The sequence below is a fragment of the Oncorhynchus mykiss genome, chromosome 27, assembly GCF_013265735.2.
Source record: "Oncorhynchus mykiss isolate Arlee chromosome 27, USDA_OmykA_1.1, whole genome shotgun sequence".
NCBI lineage: Eukaryota > Metazoa > Chordata > Actinopteri > Salmoniformes > Salmonidae > Oncorhynchus > Oncorhynchus mykiss.
Genome location: NC_048591.1, coordinates 2,276,529 through 2,297,068, shown reverse-complemented (window position 1 = coordinate 2,297,068; position 20,540 = coordinate 2,276,529). Strand labels below are relative to the sequence as shown.

General features: G+C 36.5%; 1 protein-coding gene across 2 annotated transcripts in view; it reads left to right on the top strand.

Annotated features, from left to right (window-relative positions):
• Positions 1–20,540, top strand: part of LOC110507325 (beta-1,3-glucosyltransferase) — a 180,508-nt gene that overhangs the window by 109,150 nt on the left and 50,818 nt on the right. For both annotated transcript variants that reach the window (XM_036965104.1, XM_021587245.2), the window contains exon 4: positions 16,422–16,531. In XM_036965104.1, the coding sequence (XP_036820999.1) occupies positions 16,422–16,531 (110 nt within the window). The remainder of the gene's footprint in view (positions 1–16,421; positions 16,532–20,540) is intronic.

Here is a 20,540-nt window from a genome sequence, read left to right as displayed (position 1 = left end):
TTTCGTTAGAAAGGGAATGTATTGTGTGGGAATTTAAGAGAGCTGTTAATTATCCCAAGAATATCTTTAGAAAGGGAATGTGTTGCGTCGGAATTTAAGAGAGCTGTTAATTTTCCCTAGAATATCTTTAGAAAGGGAATGTATTGTGTGGGAATTCAACAGAGCTGTTAATTATCCCTAGAATATCTTTAGAAAGGGAATGTGTTGTGTGGGAGTTTAAGAGAGCTGTTAAAATATCCCTAGAATATCTTTAGAAAGGGAATGTGTTGTGTGGGAATGTAAGAGAGCTGTTAATTATCCCTAGAATATGTTTAGAAAGGGAATGTGTTGTGTGGGAATTTAAGAGAGCTGTTAAAATATCCCTAGAATATCTTTAGAAAGGGAATGTGTTGTGTGGGAATGTAAGAGAGCTGTTAATTATCCCTAGAATATGTTTAGAAAGGGAATGTGTTGTGTGGGAATGTAAGAGAGCTGTTAATTATCCCTAGAATATGTTTAGAAAGGGAATGTGTTGTGTGGGAATTTAAGAGAGCTGTTAATTATCCCTAGAATATGTTTAGAAAGGGAATGTGTTGTGTGGGAATTTAAGAGAGCTGTTAATTATCCCAAGAATTTCTTTAGAAAGGGAATGTGTTGTGTGGGAATTTAAGAGAGCTGTTAATTATCCCAAGAATATCTTTAGAAAGGGAATGTGTTGTGTGGGAATTTAAGAGAGCTGTTAATTACCCCTAGAATATCTTTAGAAAGGGAATGTGTTGTGTGGGAATGTAAGAGAGCTGTTAATTATCCCTAGAATATCTTTAGAATGGGAATGTGTCTTGTTGGAATTGAAGAGAGCAGTTAATTATCCCTAGAATATATTTAGAAAGGGAATGTTATGTGTGGGAATTTAAGAGAGCTGTTAATTATCCCTACAATATCTTTAGAAAGGGAATGTGTTGTGTGGGAATATAAGAGAGCTGTTAATTATCCCTTGAATATCTTTAGAAAGGGAATGTGTTGTGTTGGAATTTAAGAGAGCTGTCAATTATCCTAGAATATCTTTCGAAAGGTTATGTGCTGTGTTGGAATTTAAGAGAGCTGTTGATTATCCCTGGAATATCGTTAGAAAGAGAATGTATTGTGTAGGAATTTAAGAGAGCTGTTAATTATCCCAAGAATATCTTTAGAAAGGGAATGTGTTGTGTTGGAATTTAAGAGAGCTCTTAATTATCCCTAGCATATTTTTAGAAAGGGAATGTGTTGTGTGGGAATTTAAGAGAGCTGTTAATTATCCCTAGAATATGTTTAGAAAGGGAATGTGTTGTGTGGGAATGTAAAAGAGCTGTTGATTATCCCTGGAATATCGTTAGAAAGGAATGTATTGTGTAGGAATTTAAGAGAGCTGTTAATTATCCCAAGAATATATTTAGAAAGGGAATGTGTTGTGTGGGAATTTAAGAGAGCTGTTAATTACCCTAGAATATCTTTCGAAAGGGAATGTGTTGTGTGGGAATTTAAGAGAGCTGTTAATTATCCCTAGAATATGTTTAGAAAGGGAATGTGTTGTGTGGGAATTTAAGAGAGCTGTTAATTATCCCAAGAATATCTTTAGAAAGGGAATGTGTTGTGTGGGAATTTAAGAGAGCTGTTAATTATCCCTAGAATATCTTTAGAAAGGGAATGTGTTGTGTGGGAATGTAAGAGAGCTGTTAATTACCCTAGAATATCTTTCGAAAGGGAATGTGTTGTGTTGAAATTTAAGAGAGCTGTTAATTATCCTTAGAATATCTTTAGAAAAGGAAAGTGTTGTGTTGGAATTTAAGAGAGCTCTTAATTATCCCTAGCATATTTTTAGAAAGGGAATGTGTTGTGTGGGAATTTAAGAGAGCTGTTAATTACCCTGGAATATCTTTCGAAAGGGAATGTGTTGTGTGGGAATTTAAGAGAGCTGTTAATTATCCCTAGAATATGTTTAGAAAGGGAATGTGTTGTGTGGGAATTTAAGAGAGCTGTTAATTATCCCAAGAATATCTTTAGAAAGGGAATGTGTTGTGTGGGAATTTAGGAGAGCTGTTAATTATCCCTAGAATATATTTAGAAAGGGATTGTGTTGTGTTGGAATTTAAGAGAGCTGTTAATTACCCTAGAATATCTTTCGAAAGGGAATGTGTTGTGTTGGAATTTAAGAGAGCTGTTGATTATCCCTGGAATTTCGTTAGAAATGGAATGTATTGTGTGGGAATTTAATAGAGCTGTTAATTACCCTAGAATATCTTTAGAAAGGGAATGTGTTGTGTGGGAATGTAAGAGAGCTGTTAATTATCCCTAGAATATCTTTAGAAAGGGAATGTGTTGTGTGGGAATTTAAGAGAGCTGTTAATTATCCCTAGAATATCTTTAGAAAGGGAATGTGTTGTGTGGGAATGTAAGAGAGCTGTTAATTACCCTAGAATATCTTTCGAAAGGGAATGTGTTGTGTTGAAATTTAAGAGAGCTGTTAATTATCCTTAGAATATCTTTAGAAAAGGAAAGTGTTGTGTTGGAATTTAAGAGAGCTCTTAATTATCCCTAGCATATTTTTAGAAAGGGAATGTGTTGTGTGGGAATTTAAGAGAGCTGTTAATTACCCTGGAATATCTTTCGAAAGGGAATGTGTTGTGTGGGAATTTAAGAGAGCTGTTAATTATCCCTAGAATATGTTTAGAAAGGGAATGTGTTGTGTGGGAATTTAAGAGAGCTGTTAATTATCCCAAGAATATCTTTAGAAAGGGAATGTGTTGTGTGGGAATTTAGGAGAGCTGTTAATTATCCCTAGAATATATTTAGAAAGGGATTGTGTTGTGTTGGAATTTAAGAGAGCTGTTAATTACCCTAGAATATCTTTCGAAAGGGAATGTGTTGTGTTGGAATTTAAGAGAGCTGTTGATTATCCCTGGAATTTCGTTAGAAATGGAATGTATTGTGTGGGAATTTAATAGAGCTGTTAATTACCCTAGAATATCTTTAGAAAGGGAATGTGTTGTGTGGGAATGTAAGAGAGCTGTTAATTATCCCTAGAATATCTTTAGAATGGGAATGTGTCTTGTTGGAATTTAAGAGAATATCTTTCGAAAGGGAATGTGTTGTGTTGGAATTTAAGAGAGTTGTTGATTATCCCTAGAATATCGTTAGAAAGGGAATGTATTGTGTAGGAATTTAAGAGAACTGTTAATTATCCCAAGAATATCTTTAGAAAGGGAATGTGTTGTGTTGGAATTTAAGAGAGCTGTCAATTATCCTAGAATATCTTTCGAAAGGGAATGTGCTGTGTTGGAATTTAAGAGAGCTGTTGATTATCCCTGGAATATCGTTAGAAAGGGAATGTATTGTGTAGGAATTTAAGAGAGCTGTTAATTATCCCAAGAATATCTTTAGAAAGGGAATGTGTTGTGTGGGAATATAAGAGAGCTGTTAATTATCCCTTGAATATCTTTAGAAAGGGATTATGTTGTGTTGGAATTTAAGATAGCTGTTATTACCCTAGAATATCTTTCGAAAGGGAATGTGTTGTGTTGAAATTTAAGATATCTGTTGATTATCCCTGGAATATCGTTAGAAAGGGAATGTATTATGTAGGAATTTGAGAGAGCTGTTAATTATCCCTAGAATATCTTTAGAAAAGGAATGTGTTGTGTTGGAATTTAAGAGAGCTATTAATTATCCCTAGCATATTTTTAGAAAGGGAATGTGTTGTGTGGGAATTTAAGAGAGCTGTTAATTACCCTAGAATATCTTTCGAAAGGGAATGTGTTGTGTGGGAATTTAAGAGAGCTGTTAATTATCCCTAGAATATGTTTAGAAAGGGAATGTGTTCTGTGGGAATTTAAGAGAGCTGTTAATTATCCCAAGAATATCTTTAGAAAGGGAATGTGTTGTGTGGGAATTTAAGAGAGCTGTTAATTATCCCTAGAATATCTTTAGAAAGGGAATGTGTTGTGTTGCAATTTAAGAGAGCTGTTGATTATCCCTGGAATTTCGTTAGAAAGGGAATGTACTGTGTGGGAATTTAAGAGAGCTGTTAATTACCCTAGAATATCTTTAGAAAGGGAATGTGTTGTTAATTAACCCTAGAATATGTTTAGAAAGGGAATGTGTTGTGTGGGAATTTAAGAGAGCTGTTAATTATTCCTTGAATATCTTTAGAAATGGATTGTGTTGTGTTGTAATTTAAGAGAGCTGTGAATTACCCTAGAATATCTTTCGAAAGGGAATGTGTTGTGTTGAAATTTAAGAGAGCTGTTGATTATCCCTGTAATATCGTTAGAAAGGGAATGTATTGTGTGGGAATTGAAGAGAGCTGTTAATTAACCCTAGAATATCTTTAGAAAGGGAATGTGTTGTGTTGGAATTTAAGAGAGCTGTTAATTATCCCTAGAATATCTTTAGAAAGGAATGTGTTGTGTGGGAATTTAAGGGACCTGTTAATTATCCCTAGAATATCTTTAGAATGGGAATGTGTCCTGTTGGAATTTAAGAGAGCTGTTAAAATACCCCTAGAATATCTTTAGAAAGGGAATGTGTTGTGTGGGAATGTAAGAGAGCTGTTAATTATCCCTAGAATATCTTTAGAATGGGAATGTAACTTGTTGGATTTTAAGAGAGCTGTTAATTATCCCTAGAATATCTTTAGAAAGGGAATGTTATGTGTGGGAATTTAAGAGAGCTGTTAATTATCCCTACAATATATTTAGAAAGGGAATGTGTTGTGTGGGAATATAAGAGAGCTGTTAATTACCCTAGAATATCTTTCGAAAGGGAATGTGTTGTGTTGGAATTTAAGAGAGCTGTTGATTATCCCTGGAATTTCGTTAGAAAGGGAATGTATTGTGTTGGAATTTAAGAGAGCTGTTAATTATCTCAAGAATATCTTTAGAAAGGGAATGTGTTGTGTGGGAATTTAAGAGAGCTGTTAATTATCCCAAGAATATCTTTAGAAAGGGAATGTGTTGTGTTGGAATTTAAGAGAGCTGTCAATTATCCTAGAATATCTTTCGAAAGGGAATGTGCTGTGTTGGAATTTAAGAGAGCTGTTGATTATCCCTGGAATATCGTTAGAAAGGGAATGTATTGTGTAGGAATTTAAGAGAGCTGTTAATTATCCCAAGAATATCTTTAGAAAGGGAATGTGTTGTGTGGGATTTTAAGAGAGCTGTTAATTATCCCTACAATATCTTTAGAAAGGGAATGTGTTGTGTTGGAATATAAGAGAGCTGTTAATTATCCCTTGAATATCTTTAGAAAGGGATTGTGTTGTGTTGGAATTTAAGATAGCTGTTAATTACCCTAGAATATCTTTCGAAAGGGAATGTATTGTGTTGGAATTTAAGAGAGCTGTTAATTATCTCAAGAATATCTTTAGAAAGGGAATGTGTTGTGTGGGAATTTAAGAGAGCTGTCAATTATCCTAGAATATCTTTCGAAAGGGAATGTGCTGTGTTGGAATTTAAGAGAGCTGTTGATTATCCCTGGAATATCGTTAGAAAGGGAATGTATTGTGTAGGAATTTAAGAGAGCTGTTAATTATCCCAAGAATATCTTTAGAAAGGGAATGTGTTGTGTGGGATTTTAAGAGAGCTGTTAATTATCCCTAAAATATCTTTAGAAAGGGAATGTGTTGTGTTGGAATATAAGAGAGCTGTTAATTATCCCTTGAATATCTTTAGAAAGGGATTGTGTTGTGTTGGAATTTAAGATAGCTGTTAATTACCCTAGAATATCTTTCGAAAGGGAATGTGTTGTGTTGAAATTTAAGAGAGCTGTTGATTATCCCTGGAATATCGTTAGAAAGGGAATGTATTGTGTAGGAATTTAAGAGAGCTGTTAATTATCCCAAGAATATCTTTAGAAAGGGAATGTGTTGTGTGGGATTTTAAGAGAGCTGTTAATTATCCCTACAATATCTTTAGAAAGGGAATGTGTTGTGTTGGAATATAAGAGAGCTGTTAATTATCCCTTGAATATCTTTAGAAAGGGATTGTGTTGTGTTGGAATTTAAGATAGCTGTTAATTACCCTAGAATATCTTTCGAAAGGGAATGTGTTGTGTTGAAATTTAAGAGAGCTGTTGATTATCCCTGGAATATCGTTAGAAAGGGAATGTATTGTGTAGGAATTTAAGAGAGCTGTTAATTATCCCAAGAATATCTTTAGAAAGGGAACGTGTTGTGTGGGAATGTAAGAGAGCTGTTAATTATCCTTAGAATATCTTTAGAAAAGGAATGTGTTGTGTTGGAATTTAAGAGAGCTCTTAATTATCCCTAGCATATTTTCAGAAAGGGAATGTGTTTTGTGGGAATTTAAGAGAGCTGTTAATTACCCTAGAATATCTTTCGAAAGGGAATGTGTTGTGTGTGAATTTAAGAGAGTTGTTAATTATCCCTAGAATATGTTTAGAAAGGGAATGTGTTGTGTGGGAATTTAAGAGAGCTGTTAATTATCCCAAGAATATCTTTAGAAAGGGAATGTGTTGTGTGGGAATTTAAGAGAGCTGTTAATTACCCTAGAATATCTTTCGAAAGGGAATGTGTTGTGTGGGAATTTAAGAGAGCTGTTAATTATCCCTAGAATATGTTTAGAAAGGGAATGTGTTCTGTGGGAATTTAAGAGAGCTGTTAATTATCCCAAGAATATCTTTAGAAAGGGAATGTGTTGTGTGGGAATTTAAGAGAGCTGTTAATTATCCCTAGAATATCTTTAGAAAGGGAATGTGTTGTGTTGCAATTTAAGAGAGCTGTTGATTATCCCTGGAATTTCGTTAGAAAGGGAATGTACTGTGTGGGAATTTAAGAGAGCTGTTAATTACCCTAGAATATCTTTAGAAAGGGAATGTGTTGTTAATTAACCCTAGAATATGTTTAGAAAGGGAATGTGTTGTGTGGGAATTTAAGAGAGCTGTTAATTATTCCTTGAATATCTTTAGAAATGGATTGTGTTGTGTTGTAATTTAAGAGAGCTGTTAATTACCCTAGAATATCTTTCGAAAGGGAATGTGTTGTGTTGGAATTTAAGAGAGCTGTTGATTATCCCTGTAATATCGTTAGAAAGGGAATGTATTGTGTGGGAATTGAAGAGAGCTGTTAATTAACCCTAGAATATCTTTAGAAAGGGAATGTGTTGTGTTGGAATTTAAGAGAGCTGTTAATTATCCCTAGAATATCTTTAGAAAGGAATGTGTTGTGTGGGAATTTAAGGGACCTGTTAATTATCCCTAGAATATCTTTAGAATGGGAATGTGTCCTGTTGGAATTTAAGAGAGCTGTTAAAATACCCCTAGAATATCTTTAGAAAGGGAATGTGTTGTGTGGGAATGTAAGAGAGCTGTTAATTATCCCTAGAATATCTTTAGAATGGGAATGTAACTTGTTGGATTTTAAGAGAGCTGTTAATTATCCCTAGAATATCTTTAGAAAGGGAATGTTATGTGTGGGAATTTAAGAGAGCTGTTAATTATCCCTACAATATATTTAGAAAGGGAATGTGTTGTGTGGGAATATAAGAGAGCTGTTAATTACCCTAGAATATCTTTCGAAAGGGAATGTGTTGTGTTGGAATTTAAGAGAGCTGTTGATTATCCCTGGAATTTCGTTAGAAAGGGAATGTATTGTGTTGGAATTTAAGAGAGCTGTTAATTATCTTAAGAATATCTTTAGAAAGGGAATGTGTTGTGTGGGAATTTAAGAGAGCTGTTAATTATCCCAAGAATATCTTTAGAAAGGGAATGTGTTGTGTTGGAATTTAAGAGAGCTGTCAATTATCCTAGAATATCTTTCGAAAGGGAATGTGCTGTGTTGGAATTTAAGAGAGCTGTTGATTATCCCTGGAATATCGTTAGAAAGGGAATGTATTGTGTAGGAATTTAAGAGAGCTGTTAATTATCCCAAGAATATCTTTAGAAAGGGAATGTGTTGTGTGGGATTTTAAGAGAGCTGTTAATTATCCCTACAATATCTTTAGAAAGGGAATGTGTTGTGTTGGAATATAAGAGAGCTGTTAATTATCCCTTGAATATCTTTAGAAAGGGATTGTGTTGTGTTGGAATTTAAGATAGCTGTTAATTACCCTAGAATATCTTTCGAAAGGGAATGTATTGTGTTGGAATTTAAGAGAGCTGTTAATTATCTCAAGAATATCTTTAGAAAGGGAATGTGTTGTGTGGGAATTTAAGAGAGCTGTTAATTATCCCAAGAATATCTTTAGAAAGGGAATGTGTTGTGTTGGAATTTAAGAGAGCTGTCAATTATCCTAGAATATCTTTCGAAAGGGAATGTGCTGTGTTGGAATTTAAGAGAGCTGTTGATTATCCCTGGAATATCGTTAGAAAGGGAATGTATTGTGTAGGAATTTAAGAGAGCTGTTAATTATCCCAAGAATATCTTTAGAAAGGGAATGTGTTGTGTGGGATTTTAAGAGAGCTGTTAATTATCCCTAAAATATCTTTAGAAAGGGAATGTGTTGTGTTGGAATATAAGAGAGCTGTTAATTATCCCTTGAATATCTTTAGAAAGGGATTGTGTTGTGTTGGAATTTAAGATAGCTGTTAATTACCCTAGAATATCTTTCGAAAGGGAATGTGTTGTGTTGAAATTTAAGAGAGCTGTTGATTATCCCTGGAATATCGTTAGAAAGGGAATGTATTGTGTAGGAATTTAAGAGAGCTGTTAATTATCCCAAGAATATCTTTAGAAAGGGAATGTGTTGTGTGGGATTTTAAGAGAGCTGTTAATTATCCCTACAATATCTTTAGAAAGGGAATGTGTTGTGTTGGAATATAAGAGAGCTGTTAATTATCCCTTGAATATCTTTAGAAAGGGATTGTGTTGTGTTGGAATTTAAGATAGCTGTTAATTACCCTAGAATATCTTTCGAAAGGGAATGTGTTGTGTTGAAATTTAAGAGAGCTGTTGATTATCCCTGGAATATCGTTAGAAAGGGAATGTATTGTGTAGGAATTTAAGAGAGCTGTTAATTATCCCAAGAATATCTTTAGAAAGGGAACGTGTTGTGTGGGAATGTAAGAGAGCTGTTAATTATCCTTAGAATATCTTTAGAAAAGGAATGTGTTGTGTTGGAATTTAAGAGAGCTCTTAATTATCCCTAGCATATTTTCAGAAAGGGAATGTGTTTTGTGGGAATTTAAGAGAGCTGTTAATTACCCTAGAATATCTTTCGAAAGGGAATGTGTTGTGTGTGAATTTAAGAGAGCTGTTAATTATCCCTAGAATATGTTTAGAAAGGGAATGTGTTGTCTGGGAATTTAAGAGAGCTGTTAATTATCCCAAGAATATCTTTAGAAAGGGAATGTGTTGTGTGGGAATTTAAGAGAGCTGTTAATTATCCCTAGAATATCTTTAGAAGGGGAATGTGTTGTGTGGGAATGTAAGAGAGCTGTTGATTATCCCTGGAATATATTTAGAAAGGGAATGTATTGTTTAGGAATTTAAGAGAGCTGTTAATTATCCCAAGAATATATTTAGAAAGGGAATGTGTTGTGTGGGAATGTAAGAGAGCTGTTAATTATTCCTTGAATATCTTTAGAAATGGATTGTGTTGTGTTGTAATTTAAGAGAGCTGTTAATTACCCTAGAATATCTTTCGAAAGGGAATGTGTTGTGTTGGAATTTAAGAGAGCTGTTGATTATCCCTGTAATATCGTTAGAAAGGGAATGTATTGTGTGGGAATTGAAGAGAGCTGTTAATTATCCCAAGAATATCTTTAGAAAGGGAATGTGTTGTGTTGGAATTTAAGAGAGCTGTTAATTATCCCTAGAATATCTTTAGAAAGGAATGTGTTGTGTGGGAATTTAAGGGACCTGTTAATTATCCCTAGAATATCTTTAGAATGGGAATGTGTCCTGTTGGAATTTAAGAGAGCTGTTAAAATACCCCTAGAATATCTTTAGAAAGGGAATGTGTTGTGTGGGAATGTAAGAGAGCTGTTAATTATCCCTAGAATATCTTTAGAATGGGAATGTAACTTGTTGGATTTTAAGAGAGCTGTTAATTATCCCTAGAATATCTTTAGAAAGGGAATGTTATGTGTGGGAATTTAAGAGAGCTGTTAATTATCCCTACAATATCTTTAGAAAGGGAATGTGTTGTGTGGGAATATAAGAGAGCTGTTAATTATCCCTTGAATATCTTTAGAAAGGGATTGTGTTGTGTTGGAATTTAAGATAGCTGTTAATTACCCTAGAATATCTTTCGAAAGGGAATGTGTTGTGTTGAAATTTAAGAGAGCTGTTGATTATCCCTGGAATATCGTTAGAAAGGGAATGTATTGTGTAGGAATTTAAGAGAGCTGTTAATTATCCCAAGAATATCTTTAGAAAGGGAATGTGTTGTGTGGGAATGTAAGAGAGCTGTTAATTATCCTTAGAATATCTTTAGAAAAGGAATGTGTTGTGTTGGAATTTAAGAGAGCTCTTAATTATCCCTAGCATATTTTTAGAAAGGGAATGTGTTTTGTGGGAATTTAAGAGAGCTGTTAATTACCCTAGAATATCTTTCGAAAGGGAATGTGTTGTGTGTGAATTTAAGAGAGCTGTTAATTATCCCTAGAATATGTTTAGAAAGGGAATGTGTTGTGTGGGAATTTAAGAGAGCTGTTAATTATCCCAAGAATATCTTTAGAAAGGGAATGTGTTGTGTGGGAATTTAAGAGAGCTGTTAATTATCCCTAGAATATCTTTAGAAGGGGAATGTGTTGTGTGGGAATGTAAGAGAGCTGTTGATTATCCCTGGAATATATTTAGAAAGGGAATGTATTGTTTAGGAATTTAAGAGAGCTGTTAATTATCCCTAGCATATTTTTAGAAAGTGAATGTGTTGTGTGGGAATTTAATAGAGCTTTTAATTACCCTAGAATATCTTTAGAAAGGGAATGTGTTGTGTGGGAATGTAAGAGAGCTGTTAATTATCCCTAGAATATCTTTAGAATGGGAATGTGTCTTGTTGGAATTTAAGAGAGCTGTTAATTATCCCTAGAATATCTTTAGAAAGGGAATGTGTTGTGTGTGAATTTAAGAGAGCTGTTAAAATATCCCTAGAATATCTTTAGAAAGGGAATGTGTTGTGTGGGAATATAAGAGAGCTGTTAATTATCCCTTGAATATCTTTAGAAAGGGATTGTGTTGTGTTGGAATTTAAGATAGCTGTTAATTACCCTAGAATATCTTTCGAAAGGGAATGTGTTGTGTTGGAATTTAAGAGAGTTGTTGATTATCCCTAGAATATCGTTAGAAAGGGAATGTATTGTGTAGGAATTTAAGAGAGCTGTTAATTATCCCAAGAATATCTTTAGAAAGGGAATGTGTTGTGTTGGAATTTAAGAGAGCTGTCAATTATCCTAGAATATATTTCGAAAGGGAATGTGCTGTGTTGGAATTTAAGAGAGCTGTTGATTATCCCTGGAATATCGTTAGAAAGGGAATGTATTGTGTAGGAATTTAAGAGAGCTGTTAATTATCCCAAGAATATCTTTAGAAAGGGAATGTGTTGTGTGGGAATATAAGAGAGCTGTTAACTATCCCTTGAATATCTTTAGAAAGGGATTGTGTTGTGTTGGAATTTAAGATAGCTGTTATTACCCTAGAATATCTTTCGAAAGGGAATGTGTTGTGTTGAAATTTAAGATATCTGTTGATTATCCCTGGAATATCCTTAGAAAGGGAATGTATTGTGTAGGAATTTAAGAGAGCTGTTAATTATCCCAAGAATATCTTTAGAAAGGGAATGTGTTGTGTGGGAATTTAAGAGAGCTGTTAATTATCCCTAGAATATGTTTAGAAAGGGAATGTGTTGTGTGGGAATTTAAGAGAGCTGTTAATTATCCCTAGAATATGTTTAGAAAGGGAATGTGTTGTGTGGGAATTTAAGAGAGCTGTTAATTATCCCAAGAATATCTTTAGAAAGGGAATGTGTTGTGTGGGAATTTAAGAGAGCTGTTAATTATCCCTAGAATATCTTTAGAAAGGGAATGTGTTGTGTGGGAATGTAAGAGAGCTGTTAATTACCCTAGAATATCTTTCGAAAGGGAATGTGTTGTGTTGAAATTTAAGAGAGCTGTTGATTATCCCTGGAATATCGTTAGAAAGGGAATGTATTGTGTAGGAATTTAAGAGAGCTGTTAATTATCCCAAGAATATCTTTAGAAAGGGAATGTGTTGCGTGGGAATGTAAGAGAGCTGTTAATTATCCTTAGAATATCTTTAGAAAGGGAAAGTGTTGTGTTGGAATTTAAGAGAGCTCTTAATTATCCCTAGCATATTTTTAGAAAGGGAATGTGTTGTGTGGGAATTTAAGAGAGCTGTTAATTACCCTGGAATATCTTTCGAAAGGGAATGTGTTGTGTGGGAATTTAAGAGAGCTGTTAATTATCCCTAGAATATGTTTAGAAAGGGAATGTGTTGTGTGGGAATTTAAGAGAGCTGTTAATTATCCCAAGAATATCTTTAGAAAGGGAATGTGTTGTGTGGGAATTTAGGAGAGCTGTTAATTATCCCTAGAATATATTTAGAAAGGGATTGTGTTGTGTTGGAATTTAAGAGAGCTGTTAATTACCCTAGAATATCTTTCGAAAGGGAATGTGTTGTGTTGGAATTTAAGAGAGCTGTTGATTATCCCTGGAATTTCGTTAGAAAGGGAATGTATTGTGTGGGAATTTAAGAGAGCTGTTAATTATCCCAAGAATATCTTTAGAAAGGGAATGTGTTGCGTCGGAATTTAAGAGAGCTGTTAATTTTCCCTATAATATCTTTAGAAAGGGAATGTATTGTGTGGGAATTCAACAGAGCTGTTAATTATCCCTAGAATATCTTTAGAAAGGGAATTTGTTGTGTTGGAATTTAGGAGAGCTGTTAATTATCCCTAGAATATCTTTAGAAAGGAATGTGTTGTGTGGGAATTTAAGGGAGCTGTTAATTACCCTAGAATATCTTTAGAAAGGAATGTGTTGTGTTGGAATTTAGGAGAGCTGTTAATTATCCCTAGAATATCTTTAGAAAGGGAATGTGTTGTGTGGGAATTTAATAGAGCTGTTAATTACCCTAGAATATCTTTAGAAAGGGAATGTGTTGTGTGGGAATGTAAGAGAGCTGTTAATTATCCCTAGAATATCTTTAGAATGGGAATGTGTCTTGTTGGAATTTAAGAGAGCTGTTAATTACCCTAGAATATCTTTCGAAAGGGAATGTGTTGTGTTGGAATTTAAGAGAGTTGTTGATTATCCCTAGAATATCGTTAGAAAGGGAATGTATTGTGTAGGAATTTAAGAGAGCTGTTAATTATCCCAAGAATATATTTAGAAAGGGAATGTGTTGTGTTGGAATTTAAGAGAGCTGTCAATTATCCTAGAATATCTTTCGAAAGGGAATGTGCTGTGTTGGAATTTAAGAGAGCTGTTGATTATCCCTGGAATATCGTTAGAAAGGGAATGTATTGTGTAGGAATTTAAGAGAGCTGTTAATTATCCCAAGAATATCTTTAGAAAGGGAATGTGTTGTGTGGGAATATAAGAGAGCTGTTAATTATCCCTTGAATATCTTTAGAAAGGGATTGTGTTGTGTTGGAATTTAAGATAGCTGTTATTACCCTAGAATATCTTTCGAAAGGGAATGTGTTGTGTTGAAATTTAAGATATCTGTTGATTATCCCTGGAATATCGTTAGAAAGGGAATGTATTGTGTAGGAATTTAAGAGAGCTGTTAATTATCCTTAGAATATCTTTAGAAAAGGAATGTGTTGTGTTGGAATTTAAGAGAGCTATTAATTATCCCTAGCATATTTTTAGAAAGGGAATGTGTTGTGTGGGAATTTAAGAGAGCTGTTAATTACCCTAGAATATCTTTCGAAAGGGAATGTGTTGTGTGGGAATTTAAGAGAGCTGTTAATTATCCCTAGAATATGTTTAGAAAGGGAATGTGTTGTGTGGGAATTTAAGAGAGCTGTTAATTATCCCAAGAATATCTTTAGAAAGGGAATGTGTTGTGTGGGAATTTAAGAGAGCTGTTAATTATCCCTAGAATATCTTTAGAAAGGGAATGTGTTGTGTTGCAATTTAAGAGAGCTGTTGATTATCCCTGGAATTTCGTTAGAAAGGGAATGTACTGTGTGGGAATTTAAGAGAGCTGTTAATTACCCTAGAATATCTTTCGAAAGGGAATGTGTTGTTAATTAACCCTAGAATATGTTTAGAAAGGGAATGTGTTGTGTGGGAATTTAAGAGAGCTGTTAATTATTCCTTGAATATCTTTAGAAATGGATTGTGTTGTGTTGTAATTTAAGAGAGCTGTTAATTACCCTAGAATATCTTTCGAAAGGGAATGTGTTGTGTTGGAATTTAAGAGAGCTGTTGATTATCCCTGTAATATCGTTAGAAAGGGAATGTATTGTGTGGGAATTGAAGAGAGCTGTTAATTATCCCAAGAATATCTTTAGAAAGGGAATGTGTTGTGTTGGAATTTAAGAGAGCTGTTAATTATCCCTAGAATATCTTTAGAAAGTGAATGTGTTGTGTGGGAATTTAAGGGACCTTTTAATTATCCCTAGAATATCTTTAGAATGGGAATGTGTCCTGTTGGAATTTAAGAGAGCTGTTAAAATACCCCTAGAATATCTTTAGAAAGGGAATGTGTTGTGTGGGAATGTAAGAGAGCTGTTAATTATCCCTAGAATATCTTTAGAATGGGTATGTGTCCTGTTGGAATTTAAGAGAGATGTTAAAATACCCCTAGAATATCTTTAGAAAGGGAATGTGTTGTGTGGGAATGTAAGAGAGCTGTTAATTATCCCTAGAATATGTTTAGAAAGGGAATGTGTTGTGTGGGAATTTAAGAGAGCTGTTAATTATCCCAAGAATATCTTTAGAAAGGGAATGTGTTGTGTGGGAATTTAAGAGAGCTGTTAATTATCCCTAGAATATCTTTAGAAAGGGAATGTGTTGTGTGGGAATGTAAGAGAGCTGTTAATTACCCTAGAATATCTTTCGAAAGGGAATGTGTTGTGTTGAAATTTAAGAGAGCTGTTGATTATCCCTGGAATATCGTTAGAAAGGGAATGTATTGTGTAGGAATTTAAGAGAGCTGTTAATTATCCCAAGAATATCTTTAGAAAGGGAATGTGTTGTGTGGGAATTTAAGAGAGCTGTTAATTATCCCTAGAATATCTTTAGAAAGGGAATGTGTTGTGTGGGAATTTAAGGGAGCTGTTAATTATCCCTAGAATATCTTTAGAAAGTGAATGTGTTGTGTGGGAATTTAAGGGACCTGTTAATTATCCCTAGAATATCTTTAGAAAGTGAATGTGTTGTGTGGGAATTTAAGGGACCTGTTAATTATCCCTAGAATATCTTTAGAATGGGAATGTGTCCTGTTGGAATTTAAGAGAGCTGTTAAAATACCCCTAGAATATCTTTAGAAAGGGAATGTGTTGTGTGGGAATGTAAGAGAGCTGTTAATTATCCCTAGAATATCTTTAGAATGGGAATGTGTCCTGTTGGAATTTAAGAGAGCTGTTAAAATACCCCTAGAATATCTTTAGAAAGGGAATGTGTTGTGTGGGAATGTAAGAGAGCTGTTAATTATCCCTAGAATATGTTTAGAAAAGGAATGTGTTGTGTGGGAATTTAAGAGAGCTGTTAATTATCCCAAGAATATCTTTAGAAAGGGAATGTGTTGTGTGGGAATTTAAGAGAGCTGTTAATTATCCCTAGAATATCTTTAGAAAGGGAATGTGTTGTGTGGGAATGTAAGAGAGCTGTTAATTACCCTAGAATATCTTTCGAAAGGGAATGTGTTGTGTTGAAATTTAAGAGAGCTGTTGATTATCCCTGGAATATCGTTAGAAAGGGAATGTATTGTGTAGGAATTTAAGAGAGCTGTTAATTATCCCAAGAATATCTTTAGAAAGGGAATGTGTTGTGTGGGAATTTAAGAGAGCTGTTAATTATCCCTAGAATATCTTTAGAAAGGGAATGTGTTGTGTGGGAATTTAAGGGAGCTGTTAATTATCCCTAGAATATCTTTAGAAAGGGAATGTGTTGTGTGGGAATGTAGGAGAGCTGTTAATTACCCCTAGAATATCTTTAGAAAGGGAATGTGTTGTGTGGGAATGTAAAAGAGCTCTTAATTATCCCTAGCATATTTTTAGAAAGGGAATGTGTTGTGTCGGAATTCAAGATAGTGTTAATTATCCCTAGAATATCTTTAGAATGGGAATGTGTTGTGTCGGAATTCAAGATAGTGTTAATTTTCCCTAGAATATCTTTAGAATGGGAATGTGTTGTGTTGGTTTTGCACAAATTCACATCCTGTGCTGTTTTTCTGACCTAATGTTTGCGTATTTCTTCTTTTTAAACCTGGTGTGTGCGTGTCTCTGATCTGTTCCTGTGCTGTTTTTGTGTTGCAGACCTGCGAGAGATAGTGTTTGTGATCCAGAGCCAGAGTAACTCATTCCATGTGAGTCGGGCGGAGAGACAGAGAGCAGACCTGTTACAACAGACTCAGAGCCTCACACAGGTACCACCAGCACCACCAATGCCTCTTAGAGTCGCACACACAGCATACGTTTTACTATCCCGTATTTACATTCAAAATCCTATTTTCCCTGAACCCTAACCTTAACTCCTACCCTAATTGTAACCCTAACCTGGGACATGTCCCCATGAGGGACTATTCCTTGTTTTACTATCATTGTGGGGACATTTGTGGCTTTCCGGTACCCACAATGATATTAATACACACACACACACACACACACACACACACACACACACACACACACACACACACACACACACACACACACACACACACACACACACACACACACACACACACACACGTTTTTAGAGAAACAACAGCATCCCTTAACTTCAACCATCTTCTCTAAGCAGTATGGTTCATGGCCACAAATAGCTGTTATTTACCTACTTATTTATCTTTGCTCCCTATGGACCATATAGCCGTTACTCTTTTGGAATAATTTGTGTGGAAAACCATCAGTTTAGTGTAACCGTGTCAAGTTGAAATACCACCATTGGTGTACCACCATTGAATTGCTTTTCGGTGAAGCTTCCAGCCAAAGTGTTTCAAAATGGTGGTCAAGTGTGTTTGTGAGACAGAGGATGCAAGATCAAATACCAGTGCAGGCTTGTGAGCGAGACAGCTAGACTTTTAAATGAATTAAATAAAGCCATTGAGAGTGGTTACATTTCTCCAGCCCCATCCCTTACCAAAACAGTTGCGGGGTGCCTGCTTTGTTGTTTTTTGAACTGCAGATTGTTCCTTTAACACCGTGTTATAAAACCTAATTAAGGAGTGGAGTTGATAAGTTCTGAACAGAATACCTTAGACAACCAATGAAATAAAGGATATGTATTTTCACAACAAACATAATCAATGAAAGAGGCACCAGTGCAGCCCATGCTTTTTGCCACATGGTGTCAGCATTGCTTTTTATGTGAAGGAAATGATCATTGTCTCAGTTTGTATCCCCATCTGAGAGGTAGAGAAAATGAGGTACTGGTAGCATAGTGTATTGTCCAGTAGTGCAATGAAATAAAGTAGCTTTCATCTGGTCAGTCTGCCATGGAAAGAGCAGGTGTTCTTAATGTTTCGAACCAATCACGTGTTCTTAATGATCATTTTGAACCAATCACTCCAATAGATCTGGCAGGGGTCTGTAGGGGTTATACACTTAGTATACAAAACATTAAGAACACCTGCTCTTTCCATGACATAGACTGACCAGGTGAATCCAGGTGAAAGCTAGGATCCCTTATTGATGTCTCTTGTTAAATCCACTTCAATCAGTGTCGATGAAGGGAAGGAGACAGGTTAAAGAATGATTTTTAAGCCTTGATACAAAAAACACATGGATTTGTGCCATTCAGAGGGTGAATTGGCAACAAAAAAATATAGAAATGCCTTTGAATGGAGTATGGTGGTAAGTGCAAGGCACAGCAGTTTGTGTCAATAACTGCAGCGCTGCTGATTTTTCATGCTCAACAGTTTCAAATCAAATGTATTTATATAGCCCTTCGTACATCAGCTGATATCTCAAAGTGCTGTACAGAAACCCAGCCTAAAACCCCAAACAGCAAGCAATGCAGGTGTAGAAGCACGGTGGCTAGGAAAAACTCCCTAGAAAGGCCAAAACCTAGGAAGAAACCTAGAGAGGAACCAGGCTATGTGGGGTGGCCAGTCCTCTTCTGGCTGTGCCGGGTGGAGATTATAACAGAACATGGCCAAGATGTTCAAATGTTCATAAATGACCAGCATGGTCAAATAATAATAATCACAGGCAGAACAGTTGAAACTGGAGCAGCAGCACAGCCAGGTGGACTGGGGACAGCAAGGAGTCATCATGTCAGGTAGTCAGGCATGGTCCTAGGGCTCAGGTCCTCCGAGAGAGAGAAAGAAAGAGAGAAAGAGAGAATTAGAGAGAGCATACTTAAATTCACACAGGACACCGAATAGGACAGGAGAAGTACTCCAGATATAACAAACTGACCCTAGCCCCTCGACACATAAACTACTGCAGCATAAATACTGGAGGCTGAGACAGGAGGGGTCAGGAGACACTGTGGCCCCATCCGAGGACACCCCCGGACAGGGCCAAACAGGAAGGATATAACCCCACCCACTTTGCCAAAGCACAGCCCCCACACCACTAGAGGGATATCTTCAACCACCAACTTACCATCCTGAGACAAGGCCGAGTATAGCCCACAAAGATCTCCGCCACGGCACAACCCAAGGGGGGGCGCCAACCCAGACAGGAAGATCACATCAGTGACTCAACCCACTCAAGTGACGCACCCCTCCTAGGGATGGTATGAAAGAGCCCTAGTAAGCCAGTGACTCAACCCCTGTAATAGGGTTAGAGGTAGAGAATCCCAGTGGAAAGAGGGGAACCGGCCAGGCAGAGACAGCAAGGGCGGTTCGTTGCTCCAGAGCCTTTCCGTTCACCTTCACACTCCTGTGTGTATAAAGAATGGTCCACCACCCAAAGGACATCCAGCCAACCTGACACAACTGTGGGAATCATTGGCGTCAACATGGGCCAGCATCCCTGTGGAATGCTTTCGACACCTTGAAGAGTCCGTAACCCCCCGACCAATTGAGGCTGGCTGTTCTGAGGGGAGGGGGGGTACACAACTCAGTATTAGGAAGGTGTTCTGAATGTTTGGTATACTCAGACTTATTCAGCTGCATATTTCTATAAAAAGTGGCTGTGTGTAAGACAGTCACTTGCAGGAGCTCGCAGAGTTTGTGCGTGCGTCTGTGTGGGTGCGTGGGTGCGTGCGTGGGTGCGTGCGTGCGAGCATGCATGTACGTACGAGTGTGGAGGCTCTGGCTGTTGCAGGGACCAAGCCCCCCCACCCTTTCCACACACACCCCACCCAGTCTACTCCATGAGTAGGGCTTAGCATAATGTGTGTCTGTGATGGCTATGTCTCTCTGAAGTGGTGTGAAGCGATGGGTTTTTGTCCCTGCAGCCTGCCGGGTGTTTGAACTGACTTGTTTCTTACTACCTGAGGTGAAAGTCAAGTTTAGACTGGTGAATATGCCATTATGTTGTTAGTGTGTATATGGGGCTTGACTGAGCTGCTGGCAAACCCCCGGCTGACTAATGTGGTTAACATACTGGACACAGACTAGGATTAGGGATTTACAGTCCAGTACTATGATGGTGTGATGCTAGGTATTTGTGGGGCATTGCTGTTGAGTAGCCTGAGTATTTAAATCAATCTGGAGAGAGGCTGTGTGTCTGTGTGTCTCTGTGTGTCTGTGAGCAGCATGGTCCCCCTTGGTTTCCAGTCTGCTGAGTGGAGTGGATGCAGTCATGAACCCTTGTTTTCCTCTCTGTGCGAGACTACCTCAGGCCACTACTGAATACATCACATGCCCTTCAACTCGGAATCAGAGAAGGTTTGATTGTAACCCAAGTTTCGTGTTTTCACGAAAGTGGCTAGGGCAGTCAAATACTTCAATACTTTGTGGCAATCTTTTGCACACCTGAGTACCTTTAGGCTACACACAGTTTGTTTGTTTTAAAATAACGATTCTATAGGTACTTAGTAGAGCTGGGCGATATGAACAAAAATCCATATTGTGATAAATTGCCTGAAATTGCGATAAAAGGATGACCCTTTAAACTACTACTAGTAGTGTGATGGTTGTAGCTGTCAATTGTCCATTTAACAATCGCCCATATTAGCAAACAGTTCATTTCAAACGTCACATTTCTCTAGTATAGGCTACTTATTGTAATGAACAACATCAGCAAAATGCCTGCGATAAGTGATCGCTGTGGTCAGTGTAAAATGTTCGGTTTATCGTCCCAGCTCTAGTACTTAGGCTTTGTTTCTGTGCCTCTGCTGTCTCCAACTAAACAAACACAATTTTTTCTAATAAAGATTATTTGAGGACTGTCCCTCCATAGGTTCCTTAGGTTGTCTTTCCTCCTGCTGTAAACTAAAGACTCTTTGGTTACTCTGCTCTAAATTGAAGAGTTCCTTTC